The sequence below is a fragment of the Orcinus orca genome, chromosome X (assembly GCF_937001465.1).
Source record: "Orcinus orca chromosome X, mOrcOrc1.1, whole genome shotgun sequence".
In the NCBI taxonomy this organism is placed as follows: Eukaryota; Metazoa; Chordata; class Mammalia; order Artiodactyla; family Delphinidae; genus Orcinus; species Orcinus orca.
This window is the reverse complement of record NC_064580.1, coordinates 39,629,521-39,648,624: the sequence shown is the minus strand read 5'-3', so window position 1 is coordinate 39,648,624 and position 19,104 is coordinate 39,629,521. Positions and strand designations below refer to the sequence as shown.

At 39.7% G+C, this 19,104-nt stretch overlaps 1 protein-coding gene across 2 annotated transcripts in view; it reads left to right on the top strand.

The window, feature by feature from the left end:
• The window catches only part of MAOB (monoamine oxidase B), a 112,095-nt gene that overhangs the window by 40,382 nt on the left and 52,609 nt on the right, over window positions 1-19,104 (top strand). For both annotated transcript variants that reach the window (XM_049704843.1, XM_049704841.1), the window contains exons 2-3: window positions 4,186-4,280; window positions 5,737-5,874. In XM_049704843.1, coding sequence (XP_049560800.1) covers window positions 4,186-4,280; window positions 5,737-5,874 — 233 coding nt within the window. The remainder of the gene's footprint in view (window positions 1-4,185; window positions 4,281-5,736; window positions 5,875-19,104) is intronic.

Below are 19,104 nucleotides of genomic sequence, written 5' to 3'. Positions count from 1 at the left end.
TCCAAAGGGGGCTTCCCTGGTGGCGCAGTGGTTAAGAATCCCCCTGCCAATGCAGGGGACAGGGGTTCGAGCCCTGGTCCGGGAAGATCCCACGGAGCAACTAAGCCCGTGCGCCACAACTACTGAGCCTGCGCTCTGGAGCCCGCAAGCCACAACTGCTGAGCCCACGTGCCATAACTACTGAAGCCTGCACGCCTGCAGAGCCCGTGCTCTGCAACAAGAGAAGCCACTGCAATGAGAAGCCTGCGCACCGCAACGAAGAGTGGCCCCCGCTCGCCACAACTAGAGAAAGCCCATGAGCAGCAACGAAGACCCAACACAGCCAAAAATAAACAAATAGATAAATTTATTTAAAAAAAGAGTTCCAAATGACTGACATAAACATGAACTCTTGGGAAACAACCCTGTTGTAAGCTGGGGCACTTCTGGATACTTCGTTGTTTGCTTATTCTTTGATTAATCAAACCATTAGTCCTTTTGCCAGTCATCACTAAGGAATCCCTTGAGATCTTAACAATCTTATTTTATTTATAAAAAAAGTTTTATTGAAGTATAGTTGATTTAGAATGTTTTGTTGATTTGCAATGTTATGTTAATTTCTGCTGTCCAGCAAAGTGATTCCGTTATACATATATATACATTCTTTTTTTAATATTCTTTTCCGTTATGGTTTATCATAGGATATTGAATATAGTTCTCTGTGCTATACAGTAGGACCTTGTTGTTTATACATCTTAACAATCTTAATCAGCTCCGGGCCAGACTCCAACTCCTCAGTTTCTTCTTCAGTTTCCTAAAATTCCCTCCTCCTAAACTTGCAGGGACTTTCTTAAGCCATTGGTATTTGCGTCAATTATTTTTCAAATCAGTTTTTGTCAGTTGATATCCAACAAGCATGAGTGAGACAAGTTGTGAGGTATTTCTAACAACATATTCTCGTATTGCTCTATTTAAAGATATTTTTGTAATTTCTATTTATGCCTTTTTAAGGCACATGAGCATAAAGAACTCTATTCAATGATTTGATAAGACCCTGGCTTGTTTTAGTAAATGTTTCTGTTTAGCATCAGATACTATTGGGTAACTGCGCTTACCCAGTAGTACCTTTTGTGGAATATAAAATGCTAGCGTAGGGGCTTCCCTGGTGGCACAGTGGTTGAGAGTCTGCCTGCCGATGCAGGGGATACGGGTTCGTGCCCCGATCCGGGAAGATCCCACATGCCGCAAAGCGGCTGGGCCTGCACGTCTGGAGCCTGTGCTCCGCAACGGGAGAGGCCACAACAGTGAGAGGCCCACGTACAGCAAAAAAAAAAAAAAAAAAAAAAAAAGCTAGTGTATATGAGTGATGTTGTGTTTCGTTCTGAGCCCTTTTGTTTAAGCCTCAACATGCTCAGCAAGTGTATCTGAATTCCACGATAGCAGCTGTTACTATGGCTGCATGTTATTTCATATTTCATTGGTTGAACTGATGCTTGATAAGAGAAACAGCATTGAATCATCTGCAATTTTGACTCTAAATAGAAAGGTTTTCTCTCTCTCTTTGTTTTTTCCTTATAAAGGTAAAATTAGGAAACTGGAGTTAAAAATCCAAGCCCTGTATTTCTAAATTAGGGTTCTGCAGTGCTTGTGCACATTGCTCATGGGGCTGTGGACTTTGGCACCATCACCCCACCACCAACTGGAAGTCCCGGTTTTGCACCCAAGGACAGGGATCGGAAGATGGATTAACTCAAATAATGGAATTTCACATTAGCCTCTTTATTTTTTTTTAATTAATTTATTTAATTTATTTATTTTTGGCTGCGTTGGGTCTTCGTTGCTGCACACAGGCTTTCTCTAGTTGTGACGAGAGGGGGCTGCTCTTTGTTTCAGTGCACGAGCTTCTCATGGCGGTGGCTTCTCCTGTTGTGGAGTATGGGCTCTAGAGCGCAGGCTCAGTAGTTGTGGTGTGCGGACTCAGTAGTTGTGGCTCACGGGCTCTAGAGTGCAGGCTCAGTAGTTGTGGCGCGTGGGCTTAGTTGCTCCGCGGCATGTGGGATTTTCCCGGATCAGGGCTCGAACCCATGCCCCCTGCATTGGCAGGTGGATTCTCAACCACTGTGCCACCAGGGAAGCCCCACATCAGACTGTTTAAAAAAAAAAAAAAGGTTTCTTCTTTTAGGGCAGCTCAGAGAGGGGGAATGAAGCCTCGGCTTTTCATTGTGGCTTTTACGGTAGGCTCATATCTTATGTTCCATGGATTCTTATCAAACCACAAGATACAAGTGTGTGTGCTTTTTTTAGAATATTCTACTTATGTAATATGTATGTATTTATGTATTTATTTTGGCTGCTCTGGGTCTTAGTTGTGACACGTGGTATCGTTGCTGTGGCATGCAGACTTCTTAGTTGTGGCATGGATGCGGTATCTAGTTCCCCAATCAGGGATGGAACCTGGGCCCCCTGCATTGGGAGCGCAGAGTCTTACCCACTGGACCACCAGGGAGGTCCCTACAAATGTGTTTTAAAAACACGTTGGTCCAAACAAAGTGAAAAATATCTTTTGAAATGTAATCTCTCCCTGAAACAAAAATTGAGAGATGCGGTCTATGAAAAGGATGGCTCTGAGGCCCCGTGAAAAGCAACACTCGTAGTGGTTATAGAAACGGACACTGAAACGAAACTGCCCGGCTCTGCTGCTGGCTCGTTATGTGACTTTGGACACCTCTTTGTGCTTCAGTTTCCCCAGCCATAAAATGGGAATATCAATAGTACCTTTTTTATTGGATTGCTGTGAGAATTCACTGAATTCTCACAGCATTAAAAATATACATTAAAACACTTAGACTAGCATCTCAAATGTTGTGAGCACTATATGAATATTAGCTATTTTTGTGGGAATCATTTTTTTTTCACACTAGTGTGATCTAAAAGTCCCAGAACTATTATTTTTAAAAGACGGGATAGAAACTGTTTCACTTATCTGTAAGGCACAGCATCTTGTCATTTCCTTGATTTTGTTTGGTCTCATAAAGCAAACGAGTAAGGTATTTGGAACTGAGCAAATTCAGCTTATTGTGGTAAGAGCACCAGAGTTCTCTTGTCTGAGAAAACTCTGTAAGTTAAAGATGCAGAATTTTAAGATCTGTGAGGTCAAAAACTACATTCAGGATGTACTTATACCAAAAACTACATATTCGAACTCTACGGTAAGCTTTATACTTTATCAAAACTCACTGAACTCATTGGGTAAGGTTTATTGTATGTAAATGTACCTCAATAAAACTTTTTTCTTTTTTAAGTTGATCTCATGGTGGTGGAAATGTAGTAGGCATACAATAAGTATTTTTGACGACATTAATAATTAAATGAATGAATGAATGGAGTCATTTCATTCTTCAGTGATGGATCATATGGGGAATTAGGACAATTAAGTGGGTTGAATCTTATGTCCTTGGTTTTGAAACTTTACATTAACTTCTAAAAGTTCGGTTTTAATAGTAAAGCTTAGGTCCTTTCACATGTTTTGAAGGCAGACTCTACCCCCCACTCCCCAATTTACCGGATTTTCAGATTTGCCTTGAGAATGAAGTCAGTGGCTCCATTTCGTCCTGTGTCTGCTGGGGCTTATACATTTCTCTTTTGTGTGGCTTTGTGTTTTCTTTCATGTTGTCAGACACATAATCATGTAATTTAGTCTTTAAAGATAGACATTTTGATATAGTGACCAAAGAAGTTTTTTTGTTTTTGTTTTGTTTTGTTTTTTTGCGGTTCACGGGCCTCTCCCGTTGCGGAGCACAGGCTCCGGACGCGCAGGCTCAGCGGCCATGGCTCACGGGCCCAGCCGCTTCACGGCATGTGGGATCTTCCCAGACCAGGGCACGAACCCGTGTCCCCTGCATCGGCAGGCGGACTCTCAACCACTGCGCCACCAGGGAAGCCCCAAAGAAGTTTTTAAGATTTGAGACCTTTACCAAAAATGAAATCCCTTTTATTCTTTCTAGAAATAGCAGTTGGTTTCCCAGACTTGGACTCTGGATCTCTATTGAGAAACCCTAGCCACCTGTAAGTTGAATAACTTGAGCGTGATGATAAGTCATGTGTATGAGCTAACATGGACTTTTCTCATTGGCTGTTAACATGAGGAGCTGATCTGGAGTCCCTGTAAAGTGTCTGATTCAGATTTTTTCTTGTCTTTTCTCCTAGGTATGACAGCAGCCAAACTCCTGCATGACTCTGGCCTGAATGTGATTGTTCTGGAAGCCCGGGACCGTGTGGGAGGCAGGACTTACACCATCAGGGTAAGACAATAATGATGGGCTGGAGAAACGTGACACTGAAGCTGAGTTTCTTGTTTCTTTCTGAAGGTCTTGAACTTCATTTGACTCTTTTTAAGAGAGTGAAAATTACTCTCCACAGCCTCTCAATTTGCTTCCTTTTCAACCCTTTTCTTCTGTCCCTTTTCTCACCTCATGATACTTGGCACTTGCCCAATAAATGATTGCACCAATAATTAGGTGTTTGAAATACATTAGTGAATAAAACAAAGACCACTGCCCTTGTGAAATGTCTGTTCCCTTTTTTTTTAGTCAGAGAACTATATAGTCAACAAACAAACAAAAACAGAAGAGGAGGACCTGATCTGGTGTCCCTGACTATTAGGAATCCAGTTATGTTTGGACATGTTCAAACATAGGAAGTTTTTCTAGTCACTCTTTTTCAAAGGTTGGTCCTTAGTTGTTTCAAGTGAAGCTAATTCATAACCATATAGAAAACTTCCTACTGAACATAAGAGCAGTTTCAAAGGTTTGAATTAGGACCAAATATTCCCTAATGCTATCTTTCAAATGTCTGGATGAGCAAACCACAAAGGAAGTGGTCATTTCCTGGATGGACTTAGAGTTTATCATACTAAGTGAAGAAAGTCACACAAAGAAAGACAAATATCATATGATATCACTTATATGTAGAATCTTAAAACAATAATACAAATGAACTTACAGAACAGAAATAGATTCACAAACATAGAAGACAAATTTATGGTTACCAAAGGAGATAGAGGGGGGAGGGATAAATTAGGAGTTTGGGATTAACAGATACACACTACCATATATAACATAGATAACCAACAAGGACCTACTGTATAGCACAGGGAACTATATTAAACATTTTGTAATAACCTATAATGGAAAAGAATCTGGAAAAGAATATATATATATGTATATATACACATATATACATATATATACATATATATACATATATCTATGTATATATATAAAACTGAATCACTTTGCTACACATCTGAAACATTGTAAATCAACTATACTTCAATGAAAAAAAAAGGAAAAGAAGTGGTCATTTCCTTTCTCGCTTTTCCTCTAGCATTAGGTGCGTCAAAATTAGCCTGAAATGCTAAGTAAAGAGAAATTCATCAATAATTCACAGCTTACAAGTCTAAGCCACTAAAACCCAAAGCACGTTGTGGTATGTATTGAGAATGATGGGGTTCAGAAGTCTCTTGCCTATTTCAAGGTCAATCAGTTTTGCTTTACATTAAGGAATGATTCTATAACTGTTAAGTTGCATGACTGAAGTAGAGTTGCTAACAGAATCCAGTTTTCTATGGATACACCTCAACGTGTGTCTAGAACCTATGAAATGCCAATTTGCTTATTTCAGGGCTGTCTTTTTTTTTATCTTACGAATAACATTTTTACATATATTTATTTTTATTTTTTTTCCATGGGAAAACAGAACCAAAAAGTTAAATATGTGGACCTTGGAGGATCTTATGTTGGCCCAACTCAGAATCGCATCTTAAGATTATCCAAGGAGCTAGGATTGGAGACCTACAAAGTGAATGAAGTAGAGCGTCTGATTTACCATGTAAAGGTAAGCCTGGACCAGCCTTTGAAGGATTTGAAGATTTCTCTATGGGTGTTTTCCATATATGAATTCCAGATCCTCCCCTCAGACAATCTCCTTCATCCTTGAATGATGCATATGTATTTTATAAGTATATTTCAACCATTCTGAGAATTTTTTTTTTTTTACTGTTATCAAAGGAGAATTCTAAACCTATTTGGGAAGGTTATTGATGAAGTGGTATTGCCCATTTGGTGAAAAGTTTAACAAAACCAATAGAGAAAAAAAATTTGATTGATTTATTAAATACCTCTATTAAAATAATGGGCTCTTTCATGTGATACAAAAAACCTGTGTATAGTTTTACTAATGCTGCCCTAGACTTCACATTATAGAGTATTTGCAACATGTCTAATGTAATATTTTGAAATTTGGTCATCATGTCCTGTATATAGACTAAACTCACTCTCTTAGAGATTTACATAAAAGTAAGTCAAGTCTCAAATTCCATCTTTCATGGGGAAGCTCCATTGATCTCCCCCAAACTCCTGTGAGTTTGCTGGGTTTCAATTCCCATGATCATTTGTAGCTCATGGTTCTTGCTTCCATGATACTTATGCTCATTCACATTCATGGCCAGTGACTCTCTTCTTTCCTTTGTTCTATGTCAACCTGGGTTCAAATTCATCTCTTTCTCTTGATTTTCTTCGGACCACCCCAAGCATTTGTGTACAGCAAAATTGACTGAAGTTTTGAACAGTGTGGGTAAGGGGTTCAATTGCAAAAACATAGACAACTTAGAATTGAATACTGGACGTTCTAATTCTAATAAGCTCTTCAAACAGTGTGCCCCTGGGGATTTCTCACTGGCCACATTTCTCTGTGGATTCCAGTCTCCCACCATGTTTCTGCCTTTAGACTCTTCTGGCATCTCCCTGATCCTTGTTTTCCCAGCATCATTTTCTTGGTCCACAATGTCACTGATGTTCTCTGACAGGCAAAGACTCACCTACCCTGGACCCCACTCTGAAGTCCCACGGAAGGACTGGCAGAGGTTTTGAATTTCAGTCTTTCCTCTCTCTCCCTCACTTGCCTCCATAAGTGGAAGCGAGCAGTATAGAGCCAAGTTCCTCACCAGAAGAAATCATCCCCTTAGGAGACAGAAGAACTCGCAACAGTCAGTTTTGATATACGTAACAGTGTTGACACCTGGATATTATTTGTGGGTGATAATATCAAGAAGGACAAATAATAGACTGTACATTGTCAGTCATTTAATAAAACAGGAAATAAACATCTATCTGATTTGGTATAATGCGGGTAACATTTATACATAAATGTTGATGTTCAGATTTTGTTTTATGAGCCTTTTCACCTTGCTTCCCTATTTGTCTAGTGGAAAAAGAGACACATGAATTAGAAATGAAAAAGTAGCATGGTGATAGAGTGATTTGTGGAACATCCATCAGCAGCACTTAGTAAGCATTCTTCATTGCGTTCCTTGCTTTTATATGTAGCTCATCTTGACTGATTTCTTCTGTCTTTCTTGTCCTAACCTTTAAGACTTGCAGAGACTGAATTCCCAGAACACTACGATCTCTTTTAGGTTTCTCCCGACAAAGGAGATGACTAGAAATTATATTCACTTTTCTGTGTGTGTGTGGGCAGGGTTTCTTGGCAGTCAGGAGCTAAGTTCAGGACGCTTTGCTTATCTGGAAATCTTATGGCCGACATTATGTTCCTTGTTTGAAAGAGATGGCTCAGAATTATCAACTGTGGAAACGATGTAATGCTTGGATTTTTCAGAGTGATGACCGAATAATGCTGCTTTCTTAAGCTATTTCGTATAACCCACGTGCAGCTAAGAAAATATAATTAAGCAGTATCTCTGACTTGATACAGAATAAATATATATGCCGACATTGCTTTGTATGAAATTCAAAATAAATGTTATTGCTTTTGAATTATTACAAAAGGAAAGCATGTTTACTGTAAAAATATAATAAGAAAATGTGGTAGAGAAAAACAATTAAAAAACCCCTCCAATAATCCTATCTAGAGAAAATCACTCTAAAATATTCTTTTGGTACCTAGATTTTCATGTTCCTATATTGCTATTTTCTGACTTCTGCTGTACGTGTTTGATATACTTACTTACTCTCTAATTAATTCTCATCCTGACACGATTGAAACACTAATGAATTTATGAAACAAAAGTTTTTTTCAGTCTTGATAAGGGTGCTAATTTGACCTCCTTGTGGCTGTATCCAGTGAAGCGCTACACGATAATAAATAATAATAAAGACCTTAGAGCTAAGAAGTCCTCCCCAAACTAAATATTTGTTCTCCACCATCATCACCTCCATGTCTTTGCTCATATGTCATTTTTATTATTTTGAACCTGTAAAAAGCATCTCAGATGACTCCATCCATTTCTGGGATTATTGAGCAGAACTCTGATAGCTGATCTGCTACTACATGCCGAAGAACGTAGTTCAAAAAGTTGTCTTCTCTGTCATGGTAGGCAGTAATTTGGCCATTACTCTCTATTACCTATTTCAATAACTACTGTTCCCAAGTGCAAATACTGTTCCCAAGTGGTTCATGCAAATATCTAGTATATTTCTGCCTTGTTTCTTCAGCGGACCTGCATGTATTTCTCAACCCAAAGCCTGAGCATATCAAGAGTATCAAGTGTGTTACTTCTCATATTGTCGGATCCTGCAATTCAAATCAGCCTGCTCAAAGACTCTGTTTTTTTCGATTTCTTACATGGTCGTTAAAAGAAGACAGTGTTTTACGTGCAACCTTAATAACATTAAGCTAGGGAATTTGGATATGATGGTTGGAATTGAAACTGGTGAAATGGAGCTACTCACAAAAGGGGGCAGGGCGGTGCTACAGCAGCCCATGATAGGATAGCTATCCAAAGGAAGGGTGTGTTTCCCAAGAAAGGAGGACTCCCAGTATCACCAGTTCTCTGATAGTTCTGGAAGAAATGGTCTGTTGACAGATGGGATGTGCTCATGCTGGGCCCATAACAAGCATGCATCAACCCCTGGTGTGCTGTGATGTGCAGGGCGTTTTGCTGTCTGCCTCTGATCTGCCAGAAATGTTTCTATCTACTGAGTGGCATTCATTTTTAGTACTACAGTGGATCTGTCTTATGGTGCTAAAATGTGGTTTTCCAAAACCTTGTTTGTGATTCAAAGATGTGATACTGAGCTATATTGGGATTTCATTATCAGTGGGAAAAGTGATCACTTCAGCTCAAATCTATATAAGTTAGAAGGTGTTTTCTGCACTTCTCAAATCAGTGATGCAGTCCTTCGTGCTTAACAATTATCGTGAAAACATCTACGGAAGTTTTTAATCTGTTTCACAAATCGTCATGCTAATTTCTGCTAGGATAGTTTAGAAGGCAGCTGTTTACATGCCTTGAAAGTGACTTGTGAAAAATGTTCCATTTTAGGGACTATCTCATAATTAAAAAGATAAAAAATATAAACCTCTTAAGGGATCTTGCTATATTTTAATTTGTGCCTCCTCCTCCTTCATCGTGTGTGTGTGTGAGAGAGAGAGAGAGAGTGTGTGTGTGTTTGCATGTTCACATGTGTGGTCGTTTTGTTGTTGCTTGTTTTTTGTTCTTTTGGGTTCTTACTTGGAAGGAGTTGGAGAAAATTCTGAAGTTTGGTACAATTTAGGCTATTGGCAAATAGAGTTCCTCTGTCTCAGAAGCTTTTATAAGTCTGAAATTTGGAACTAGTGTCTAGTTAAAGTATGCATGAAACTGCTTTAGGCCCAAAAGCTTAACTGTTAGGAGTTTGGTGAATGTAAAGATGTAGCGTGACTTAAATTTAAGAGCCCAACTTCACACTGATCATCATTTCCAAATTTCAGCTGTGGGGAGAAACTGAGAAAAAAAAGAAAAATGCTCTGGTCTTACTTCCCAATGAGCAGAAGCCAAGCTCACTGTCAAAGTCCCTTTTGTGTTGTATGTGGTCAACCTCAGGGCTTGAAGAGGCCTATGAAAGAGGAGCCATCTCTCAAATATATTGCCTACTACTTGTTGCTACAACTGCTATTGCGCAAACAACCTCATGGAACAGGTGCCATATGGCAGAGCCCCTCAGTTTGGTGAGAACTCTGAAAGCCAGTGGAAAATACAGAAAAAAAAAAAAAAAAAGCACATAAAAGCATACAGCGGGGCTTCCCTGGTGGCGCAGTGGTTGAGAGTCCACCTGCCAAAGCAGGGGACGCGGGTTCGTGCCCCGGTCCGGGAAGATCCCACATGCCACGGAGCGGCTGGGCCCGTGAGCCATGGCCGCTGAGCCTGCACGTCCGGAGCCTGTGCTCCACAACGGGAGAGGCCACAACAGTGAGAGGCCCGCGCACCGCAAAAAAAAACAACCAAATCACTAACAACTCCAACAGTTTCTCTTAGAGCTTCAAGGTTGGTAAGTACTTGGTCTGCCTTTCCCAATCATCCAGGCGACAGTTTTGCAGTGCTTTACCACTTTCTCTACCTTTCAATCCTGTGCCATTTCTTTTCTGGGCACCTGCATCCTGCCCACTAAGCTAATGGCACACAATTTAAAATTCTGTCCTAGCATCACTCCACTTCAAGGTATCATCAAATGATGATTCCAAATAAAGAACTCAGGGATAATGGATCAGCTTGGATGAAATTGGCACTAAACATTAAATACGTTTAAATAAAGATTTAAACAAAGAATTGGAAGAATTACGACTCTAGTAAAGAATGTACTACAGACCTTTTTTGTAAAAAGCCTTTATATGGTAAAAAATATATATAATCTATAAAATCAGAATGTGGAGAAGGTGAGAAGGGAAGAGGTATAAGAAAGGTGAGGGCTACTGAAATCTTCCTTCATAGCACGAAATCAGTATATACCAAAATGATACTTGTAGCTAATAAAAAAACAAAGGCTCAGATCTCTTAATGATTTTTATGATCTTTTGACTTTATGCTACAGGGCTCTTTCTCTTGGGTTATGCAACATTTATTTGAAGTTTAGCTCTTCCTTCAGTTCCTTCAGTTTATGTTTCTTCCATTAAATTTAAGTACATTTATGTCAATGAAAGCAACAAATATGATTTGATTCTCAGATACTCGTATTTCTTTCTTTGCCCTTTCTTTCCTCCTTCCTTTCTTCCCTTTTTGTTTCCTTCCTGTTTCTCTCAGTCATCCATTCATTCGCTTGTCCATCCATATCAACCATCCATCTGTCCATCCAGCCATCCAGCCATCTTTCTATATTGTAGATGCTTACACAGAAGTCTGGGATGTAATGTTATAGCTTTTTTTTTTTTTTTTTTTTTTTTTTTGCGGTACGCGGGCCTCTCACTGTTGTGGCCTCTCCCGTTGCGGAGCACAGCCTCCGGACGCGCAGGCCCAGCGGCCATGGCTCACGGGCCCAGCTGCTCCGCAGCACGTGGGATCCTCCCGGACCGGGGCACGAACCCGTGTCCCCTGCATCAGCAGGCGGACTCTCAACCACTGCGCCACCAGGGAAGCCCTATTTTTTTTAACCTGAATGGTACGATTTGAGGTAATTTGTTGCCTTCTTCATTGTATTTTTGAGTACTGCTTGAACTTTTTATGAAGAGCTCCTCTCATTTTTATTTTAAAAAATGTCTCTACGTTTTTTCATATTCTTTTCCATTATAGTTTATAACAAGATATTGAATATAGTTTCCTGTGCTATACAGTAGGACCTTGTTGATTATCTATTTTGTATATATTAATGTGTATCTGCTAATCCCAAACTCCTAATCTATCCCTCTCCACTCCTTTCCCCTTAGGTAACGATAAGTTTGTTTTCTACGCACAGACTCTACTTTTGATAGTTTACGGTCTATGAGAAGAGGTTAGGCCCAGTGTTTCCAGCAGATATCTGTGATTCTCACCTGCCTAGGCAGCAGTCTCCTGGGTGACATATCTATTGACAATAACCAAACTGCTTCCAGCCAGGCTTAGTGACTGAGCTTTGACCCTTTGAGTGTAGACAGTCTAGATCCCAAAGCAGCTGTTTGAATGCAAACCCTCAAAGACTCTTATCCTGGTATTACTGGGCCACAGAATTTTCGCAGTGTCTGCTACAGACACACACACACGCACACACACACTTCATCATTGACTTTTTTTGTGACCTTGGCCATGTTATTTATGCTTTTTACCTTGATTTCTCCATTTGCAAAAGATGGACATTTGTACCTGTCCTGCTGAGTGCTTTAAGATTTTAAAGAGAAAGAGAACAGAGACACTAACATTATTTTCACCAAGAAGCCTGCTGTGACACACTGAAGATACTAAGGATGTTTTGATAGAGCTTGTTTCCTTTCCTTTCGAAAACAAACTTTTCTAATAGGCTCTGAGGAGCCTTACTACCAAGTAAAAATTTAAATGGTGAGACACCAGATAGGATAAAGCTTTACAAATTCTTTTCAAAAGAGAACCAGGCCAGTAAACTCATCCTGAAAATATTTTCGTGGGCTCCTTACACTCTGAAATATAACTTCTCTCACTTTAAAATCCAGTCTTCTCTTCTTTATTTATTTCCCATATTACTAATAGCCTAGGACGTCAGCGTTTGGATGCATCGAGACTCACATGCCCAGACGGAGTAAACAGCTAATAAAAAAGAGAAATTAAAATCCCCTTTTTCAGTTGTGTTACCTTCTAAGTTTCCTTCCGCTCCATTCTTCAGATCCTGGCATGTGGGACCATGGTTATTATTTGGCCCAATTGAGACCCTTTCCTTTGGGTTACTAAGGGGCTTTCCTTTGGGTTACTAAGTGCTGATGGTGTAGAGCTGTCAGGAGACAGTGGGCATGTCAGAGTTTACTAATGCCTAAATAACCTAAGTTCACAGAGTCAAAATACATTCATTTTCCCCCTTTTGACAAATATGTGAAATCTAGACTACTCATTAAAATAGCTTAAAGCAGCACTCTCCGGTAGAAGTATAAGATGTGCCACGTATGCCATTTAAAGTTTTCTAGTAACCATATTGAAAAGTAAAAAGAAAGAGGTGAAATTAATTTTAAGAATATATTTTATTTAATCCAGGATATCCAAAATATTATTATCTGAACTTGTAGTCAATATAAAACATTATTTAATAAGATATTTTACATTCTTGTTTTGTATTAAGCTTTTGAAATTTGTTATGTATTTTATACTCATAGTACATCTTAATTTGGACTCGCCCCATACTAAGCACTTTATAGCCACATATGGCTAGTGGCTACTGTATGGGACAGCAGAGGCATAGAAAGTTAGCAAATGCTATGGATTTTTGCAAATGTTTCTAATCCATCTTCAGTTTTTTAACAACCTGTCTAAAACATATGTCTAGATCTTATAACATAAACCCTACATTATGGCATAGATTAATTTTACTTATTCTAGCAACTCCAAATATATGGCATCACAAAGAACTTGGAAGTAAACAAAGAGTGAAATTCCTTATGTGCCTGTTGCTTCTTAAGGGCAAACCAGCTTAGAATCCCTTTTTAAAAACTCTCCTAGGGGGCTTCCCTGGTGGCGCAATGGTTGAGAGTCCGCCTGCCGATGCAGGGGACACAGGTTCGTGCCCCGGTCCGGGAAGATCCCACATGCCACGGAGCGGCTAGGCCCGTGAGCCATGGCCTCTGAGCCTGCGCATCCGGAACCTGTGCTCCGCAACGGGAGAGGCCACAACAGTGAGAAGCCGCGTACTGCAAAAAAAAAAAAAAAAAAAAAAAACAACTCTCCTAGGTGCCCAGGAAAATGCCATGTCCCTGAGATTTTCATGCATAAGGCAGCGAGCAAGTTGGAATTAAACGAGGTCGAGGTGGTCAGAGATACTGCCAGAGAGTGCTTTGGACACTTCTCAAAACCTTGAAGGACATTGCTAAATAAATGTAACGGACTAACTTCATGGAGAGCATAAATACTTTTTGTATGATGGCATTACCTTAATTTTATTTTAATAAAGTTTCTAAATTGTCCCTGATTATGACTGACACTGGAGAAACCACAGAACTGGCCCAAAGTGTTATAAAAGATTATTGGCTTAAAATATAGTTAAGGAAGATTCCCACAAGTAATGAGTTGTAGAGAAGATAAGGCTATAGTTCGGTGGAAGATGTTTATTTATTCATTTCATCTTTTAGCGCACATGCTCCGTGCAGCAAAAGGACTGCAAAGTGACCTGGAGCCTTTTACTTCTGACATTTACTGTTTCCTCTTTTTTAAATTGGCAAATGTTAAGGGCAGCTGCTACAGACAGCATCTAGTCATGTGCAAACCAAGAAAAAAAAAAATCACAATTCATAATCACCTATAGTTCAGGCTCTCACAGTGAACCAAACACACATGTGCATTGTGGTTCCTGGAAACTCAGTTCAAAATTGAATTTAATAGCAACAACAATAGCCAACACCGTTTTGAGATTGAAATATGTGCAAAGCACCCGTGTAAGCATCTGATATGCATTATCTCAATCCTCAGAAAAGCTTGATGACCGTTATTACCTCTTATTTACAAATGAGGGCACTGAAACACAAGGTATTTGGGTGATTTGCTCAAGATCCCTCAGTTGGTAAGTGATGGAGTAAGGACGCCAACTCTGATCCACCTCACTCCAGAGTTTGTGTACTTGGTTCCTCAGCTGAGCTGCTGACTGACACAGAAATCGTACCTAAGAGTGGGGGGAAGTCTCAAGAAAAACAAGGAAAAGGGTAAGGGTGCTGAGAATTGAACTGTGGACTCAACCCTCTTCTTTCTGCTCAGGTTCTTGCCCCCTAATACTACCTTGCTTCTGTCTTATGCCTCATTGCTAATTTTTTTTATCCCCATTTGACCTCCTGAGACCCACCTGATCTCCTAGTGGCATTAGGAGCCCACGGAGGCCACCGACATGAACTTTCCCATTTGGTTAAATAAAGGGCTATTGAGAGAGATTGAACTATCTCATTTCATTCTTAATCCAGGAATTTTTAAAAGTATTAAAGCTGCTCATTCTGGTAAGACTGCTGGAACTCTGTTATATCAGATAAATGTGAGAGTAGACAGCCATACACGTATCTCACATTCATTTCATTTTCCCACTGCAAACTGTAAACATAATATAGTTAGAAGAAGCATTGCTTTAAGTACAACTTCATGCTTAGGCAGAAAAGAGAAGATAAAACAATATATTTAAGGGTGAGCTATGTAGAGTAGATGTTTTGGCAGTTGAAGGGGGTCATTATGATACCTAATGACATTGATCCTTTGGATTAGAAAGGATGAGAGTCTATCTAAAAACAACATGTTATTTTGAGCTGCTACCTCTCTTTCTAAGGCCAGTGTAGTTGTGCTGCTGCTATTTTAGGGACCTCATATTTCTCCATTGTTACTTCTAGGCATTTCTCCCAGATCATTCCTTTTTTTTTTTTTTGTGGTACGCGGGCTTCTCACTGTCGTGGCCTCTCCCGTTGCGGAGCACAGGCTCTGGACGCGCAGGCTCAGCGGCCATGGCTCACGGGCCCAGCCGCTCTGCGGCATGTGGGATCTTCCCGGACCGGGGCACGAACCCATGTCCCCTGCATCGGCAGGCGGACTCTCAATCACTGCGCCACCAGGGAAGCCCTCTCCCAGATCATTCTTGACATCTTGTCTATATATCCAGGCTGGTTTCTTGACTGTAGACCCCTGGGAGAAAAAAAAAGCAATAAAAAATAAATTAGAAGAACGAATGAAACTAAATTTTTATTATGGCCTACAAGTACCTAGGTGATAGCCCCTTCCAACCTCCTGACCCAGCCCACTCTAGTCCAGGCACTCTGGCTTCTAGTGTGTCAAGTTTATTCCTATTCCAGGGCTTTTTCACTTTGAAACATTAAAAATGGCCACATACAGAATCTAAAACAACGATACAATTGAACTTACTTACAAAACAGAAACAGACTCACAGACTTCAAAAACAAATTTATGGTTACCAAAGGGGAAATGTGGGGGGAGAGATAAATTAGGAGGTTGGGATTAACATACACACTACTATATATAAAATAAACAACAATGTCCTACTGTATAGCACAGGGAACTCTACTCAATATCTTGTAATAACCTATAATGGAAAAGAATCTGAAAAAGAATATATATATATATATATATATATATATCAATCACTTTGCTATACACCTGAAACTAACACAACGTTGTAAATTAACTATACTTCAATTTTTTTAAAGTTAAAAAAAAAGATGGCTAGATGTTCTTTGACACCCCTCCTATGGGAAGGGAGAGGGGGGTTCTATGCCCCCTCCTGTTGGGAGGGCTCTGTAGCTGATTTGACCAGTAGAATATGATGGAAGTGATGCTGTTCCAGTGCTGGGGCCCAGGCCTTAAGAAACTGGCAAATCCACTTCTCTCTTGGAATAGGCACTCTTGGAGCTTTGAGTTACATCATGTATGAAGTCCAAATACCCTGAGACCACCATACTGGAGAAGCTACATATACTTACTCTGGTCTCCTGTCCCAGCTGAATCCAGCCTTCCAGCCTTACCTATCAAGGCACTAGAATTGGCAATGAAATTGTCTTGGACGTCCAGCACAGTCAAGCCTTCAAATGACTCCAGCTCCAGCCTCTCTCTGATATAGCCACACTAGGAACCTCAAGTAAGAACTGCCCAGCTGAGCCCAGTCAAACCATAGAACTATAAGAGATAATAATAGGCTAATGTTTTAAGACATGGACTATTTCTTTATGCATCAATAGATAATCAAAACATACTTGCTATTTCTTCCATTTGGAATGCTCTTTCTCGGGTCTCAACTCAAGTATCCCCTCCTCAGAGGCACCTTCCCTGATAACCCCATCTTAAAGAGTAGCCTCTTCCACCCCACCTAGTATTCTCTATCCCTAATTTATCCCTTCCCTGCCTTATTGTTTTTTCAATGCACTTACACATGCTTAACATATATGTATTCGTTTTTCGTATGCCTTCTCCTGGTAGAATGTAAGCTCCATGAAGGCAGAAGTTTGTTTCTATTTTGTCCTCTGAGGTACCGCCAACACTTGGATGAGGACCTTGTGCATAGCAGGCTTTAGGTAAATGTTTTTTGCCTGAATGACTGAAAGAATGGGTCTTTGTCCCTATGTGAGCCTGTCCCTTTTAGAGTACAATTGGGCGGACTTTGATTTGGTATTGTTCTTAGGGGCAAAAGTGAAATATTTTAGTCACAAGTAATCTAGTCTTACAGATAACAAGTGCCTACCTCATCTGATATCAAGAAACCAGGAGACCCCCACCCCCATCTCAACACGTACACCACCAGCTTCCACCAAAATTCCACAACTGAAGACTACTTTCTTTGTCCACAATTAAGTTACAAATAAACTTACAAATACAGAGGTAAACAAAACAAATCCTTGCCCTGAGGGAGCTTACATGTTAGCTGTGTAGGACCAGGAGTAAGTAAACAAAAAAAATATAGAGATATATATTTCTATATTTTCAAAATATAGAAAACCCAACTTATGTACCTAAAATAAAATTGGAATTAGCCATATTTGATTTTATATTGCTTTTAACTTGCAGTAACTGACACAATCAAGAAATATGATAAAGGGCAAAATAAAAAAAGGTGTAAAATATGGATTTTCTTAAAAGTGAAGTTAATTTAGATGTACCAAAAATTCATATATTCTTTTGTATGAAACTTTAAAAAATGCTCATTTTAAATTTAACACTCTCAGTTCTAATGGGTATATGAATTGATTTTCAATTTTAGAGTTAAAAATCGGTTAACCACCAAGTTGTGGAATTATGCAAAAAGCTTTGGCTTTTAAAATCTGTTACTTTTCCCACGTCAAGATTTAATCATTTCTACAAAGGCTTTAAACTTTTTAACCAGATCTGCTAAATCTCCCATATACATTAAAGCGATGTGTAATAAGACATCTGCTCAGCCATATTTGAAAATATATATATATATATATATACACACATACATATATATATATGTTATCGGAAAGTCCCAAGTGCTACAAAGAATGGGAGGTGTGGGGATGTGAGAGAGTGGGATCCAATATCAAATAGAATAGTCAGATAGGGCCTCCCTGAGGAGGTGACATTCTAACAAAACCTAACTCTCATCTGTAGGGTTTGCATGATGTAAATACTTCACTGTGGCTCAGGTCAACCTACCAACTTCTCATTAATTAATACAGAGTTGGGAAGAGAGGAGCACAATCGATTCTCCTGAGTCAGCATTCACAAGCCCCCAGCGCCACACTGGAAGGTCAGAGGACCTATAGGCAGTTATAAGAACATTGGCTTTTACTCTGGTCATATGGGAATCCACTGGAAGATTTTAAGTAGAGAAGTAACGTGATCTGACTTTTGTTTTAAAAGTTATATTCTACAGAAGTTCACTCATGAGCAAATAGATACTCTGTGTGTTTATGTGTGTGTGTGTAATATGTAGCCACACATGTACATATATGCACATGAGCACATGGTTATATGTATATTTCTTCTTCATATATGTTAGTTCCCCAACCACCACTCTGCTCTTGCTTTTGGGTAGATACAAAAGAAGAATTCACATCCTTTCCTGCGAAGGTCTGATCCTCTTTCTTCATTGAGGCATTTAACCAAGAGCCTGCTGAAATAAAAATGCCATATATTATCATGGCTTTTAAGAATATGTTGCTTATTCACCCTTAGAGCTTCTCATAAAAGTGAAATCAGGCACACATTGTGAAGCCTTAAGTTGTAGTCACAATTAGTTATATTACTTCATTTCATCAATTGGTGATGAAAGTATTCTTAGGATTCTGCTCTGTCCTCCAACTCTGAGGCTCATAGCATTCTATCCAAACGGATTTATGTACATTTAGGAAACATAAGGGTTGTCAGCAGACATTCAATAACTTTGAAGGGGAACATTTTGAAACTATACTTTGGCCAGTCTGCATTTCTCATTTCTATGGTCACGTTTTTTTTTTTTTTTTTTAAATTTCATTTATTTATTTATTTTTGGCTGTGCTGGGTCTTTTCTGTGCGTGGGCTTTCTCTAGTTGTGGCGAGCGGGGGCCACTCTTCATTGTGGTGCGCGGGCCTCTCACTATCGCGGCCTCTCTTATTGCGGAGCACAAGCTCCAGATGCGCAGGCTCAGTAGTTGTGGCTCACGGGCCTAGTCGCTCCGCGGCATGTGGGATCTTCCCAGACCAGGGCTCGAACCCGTGTCCCCTGCATT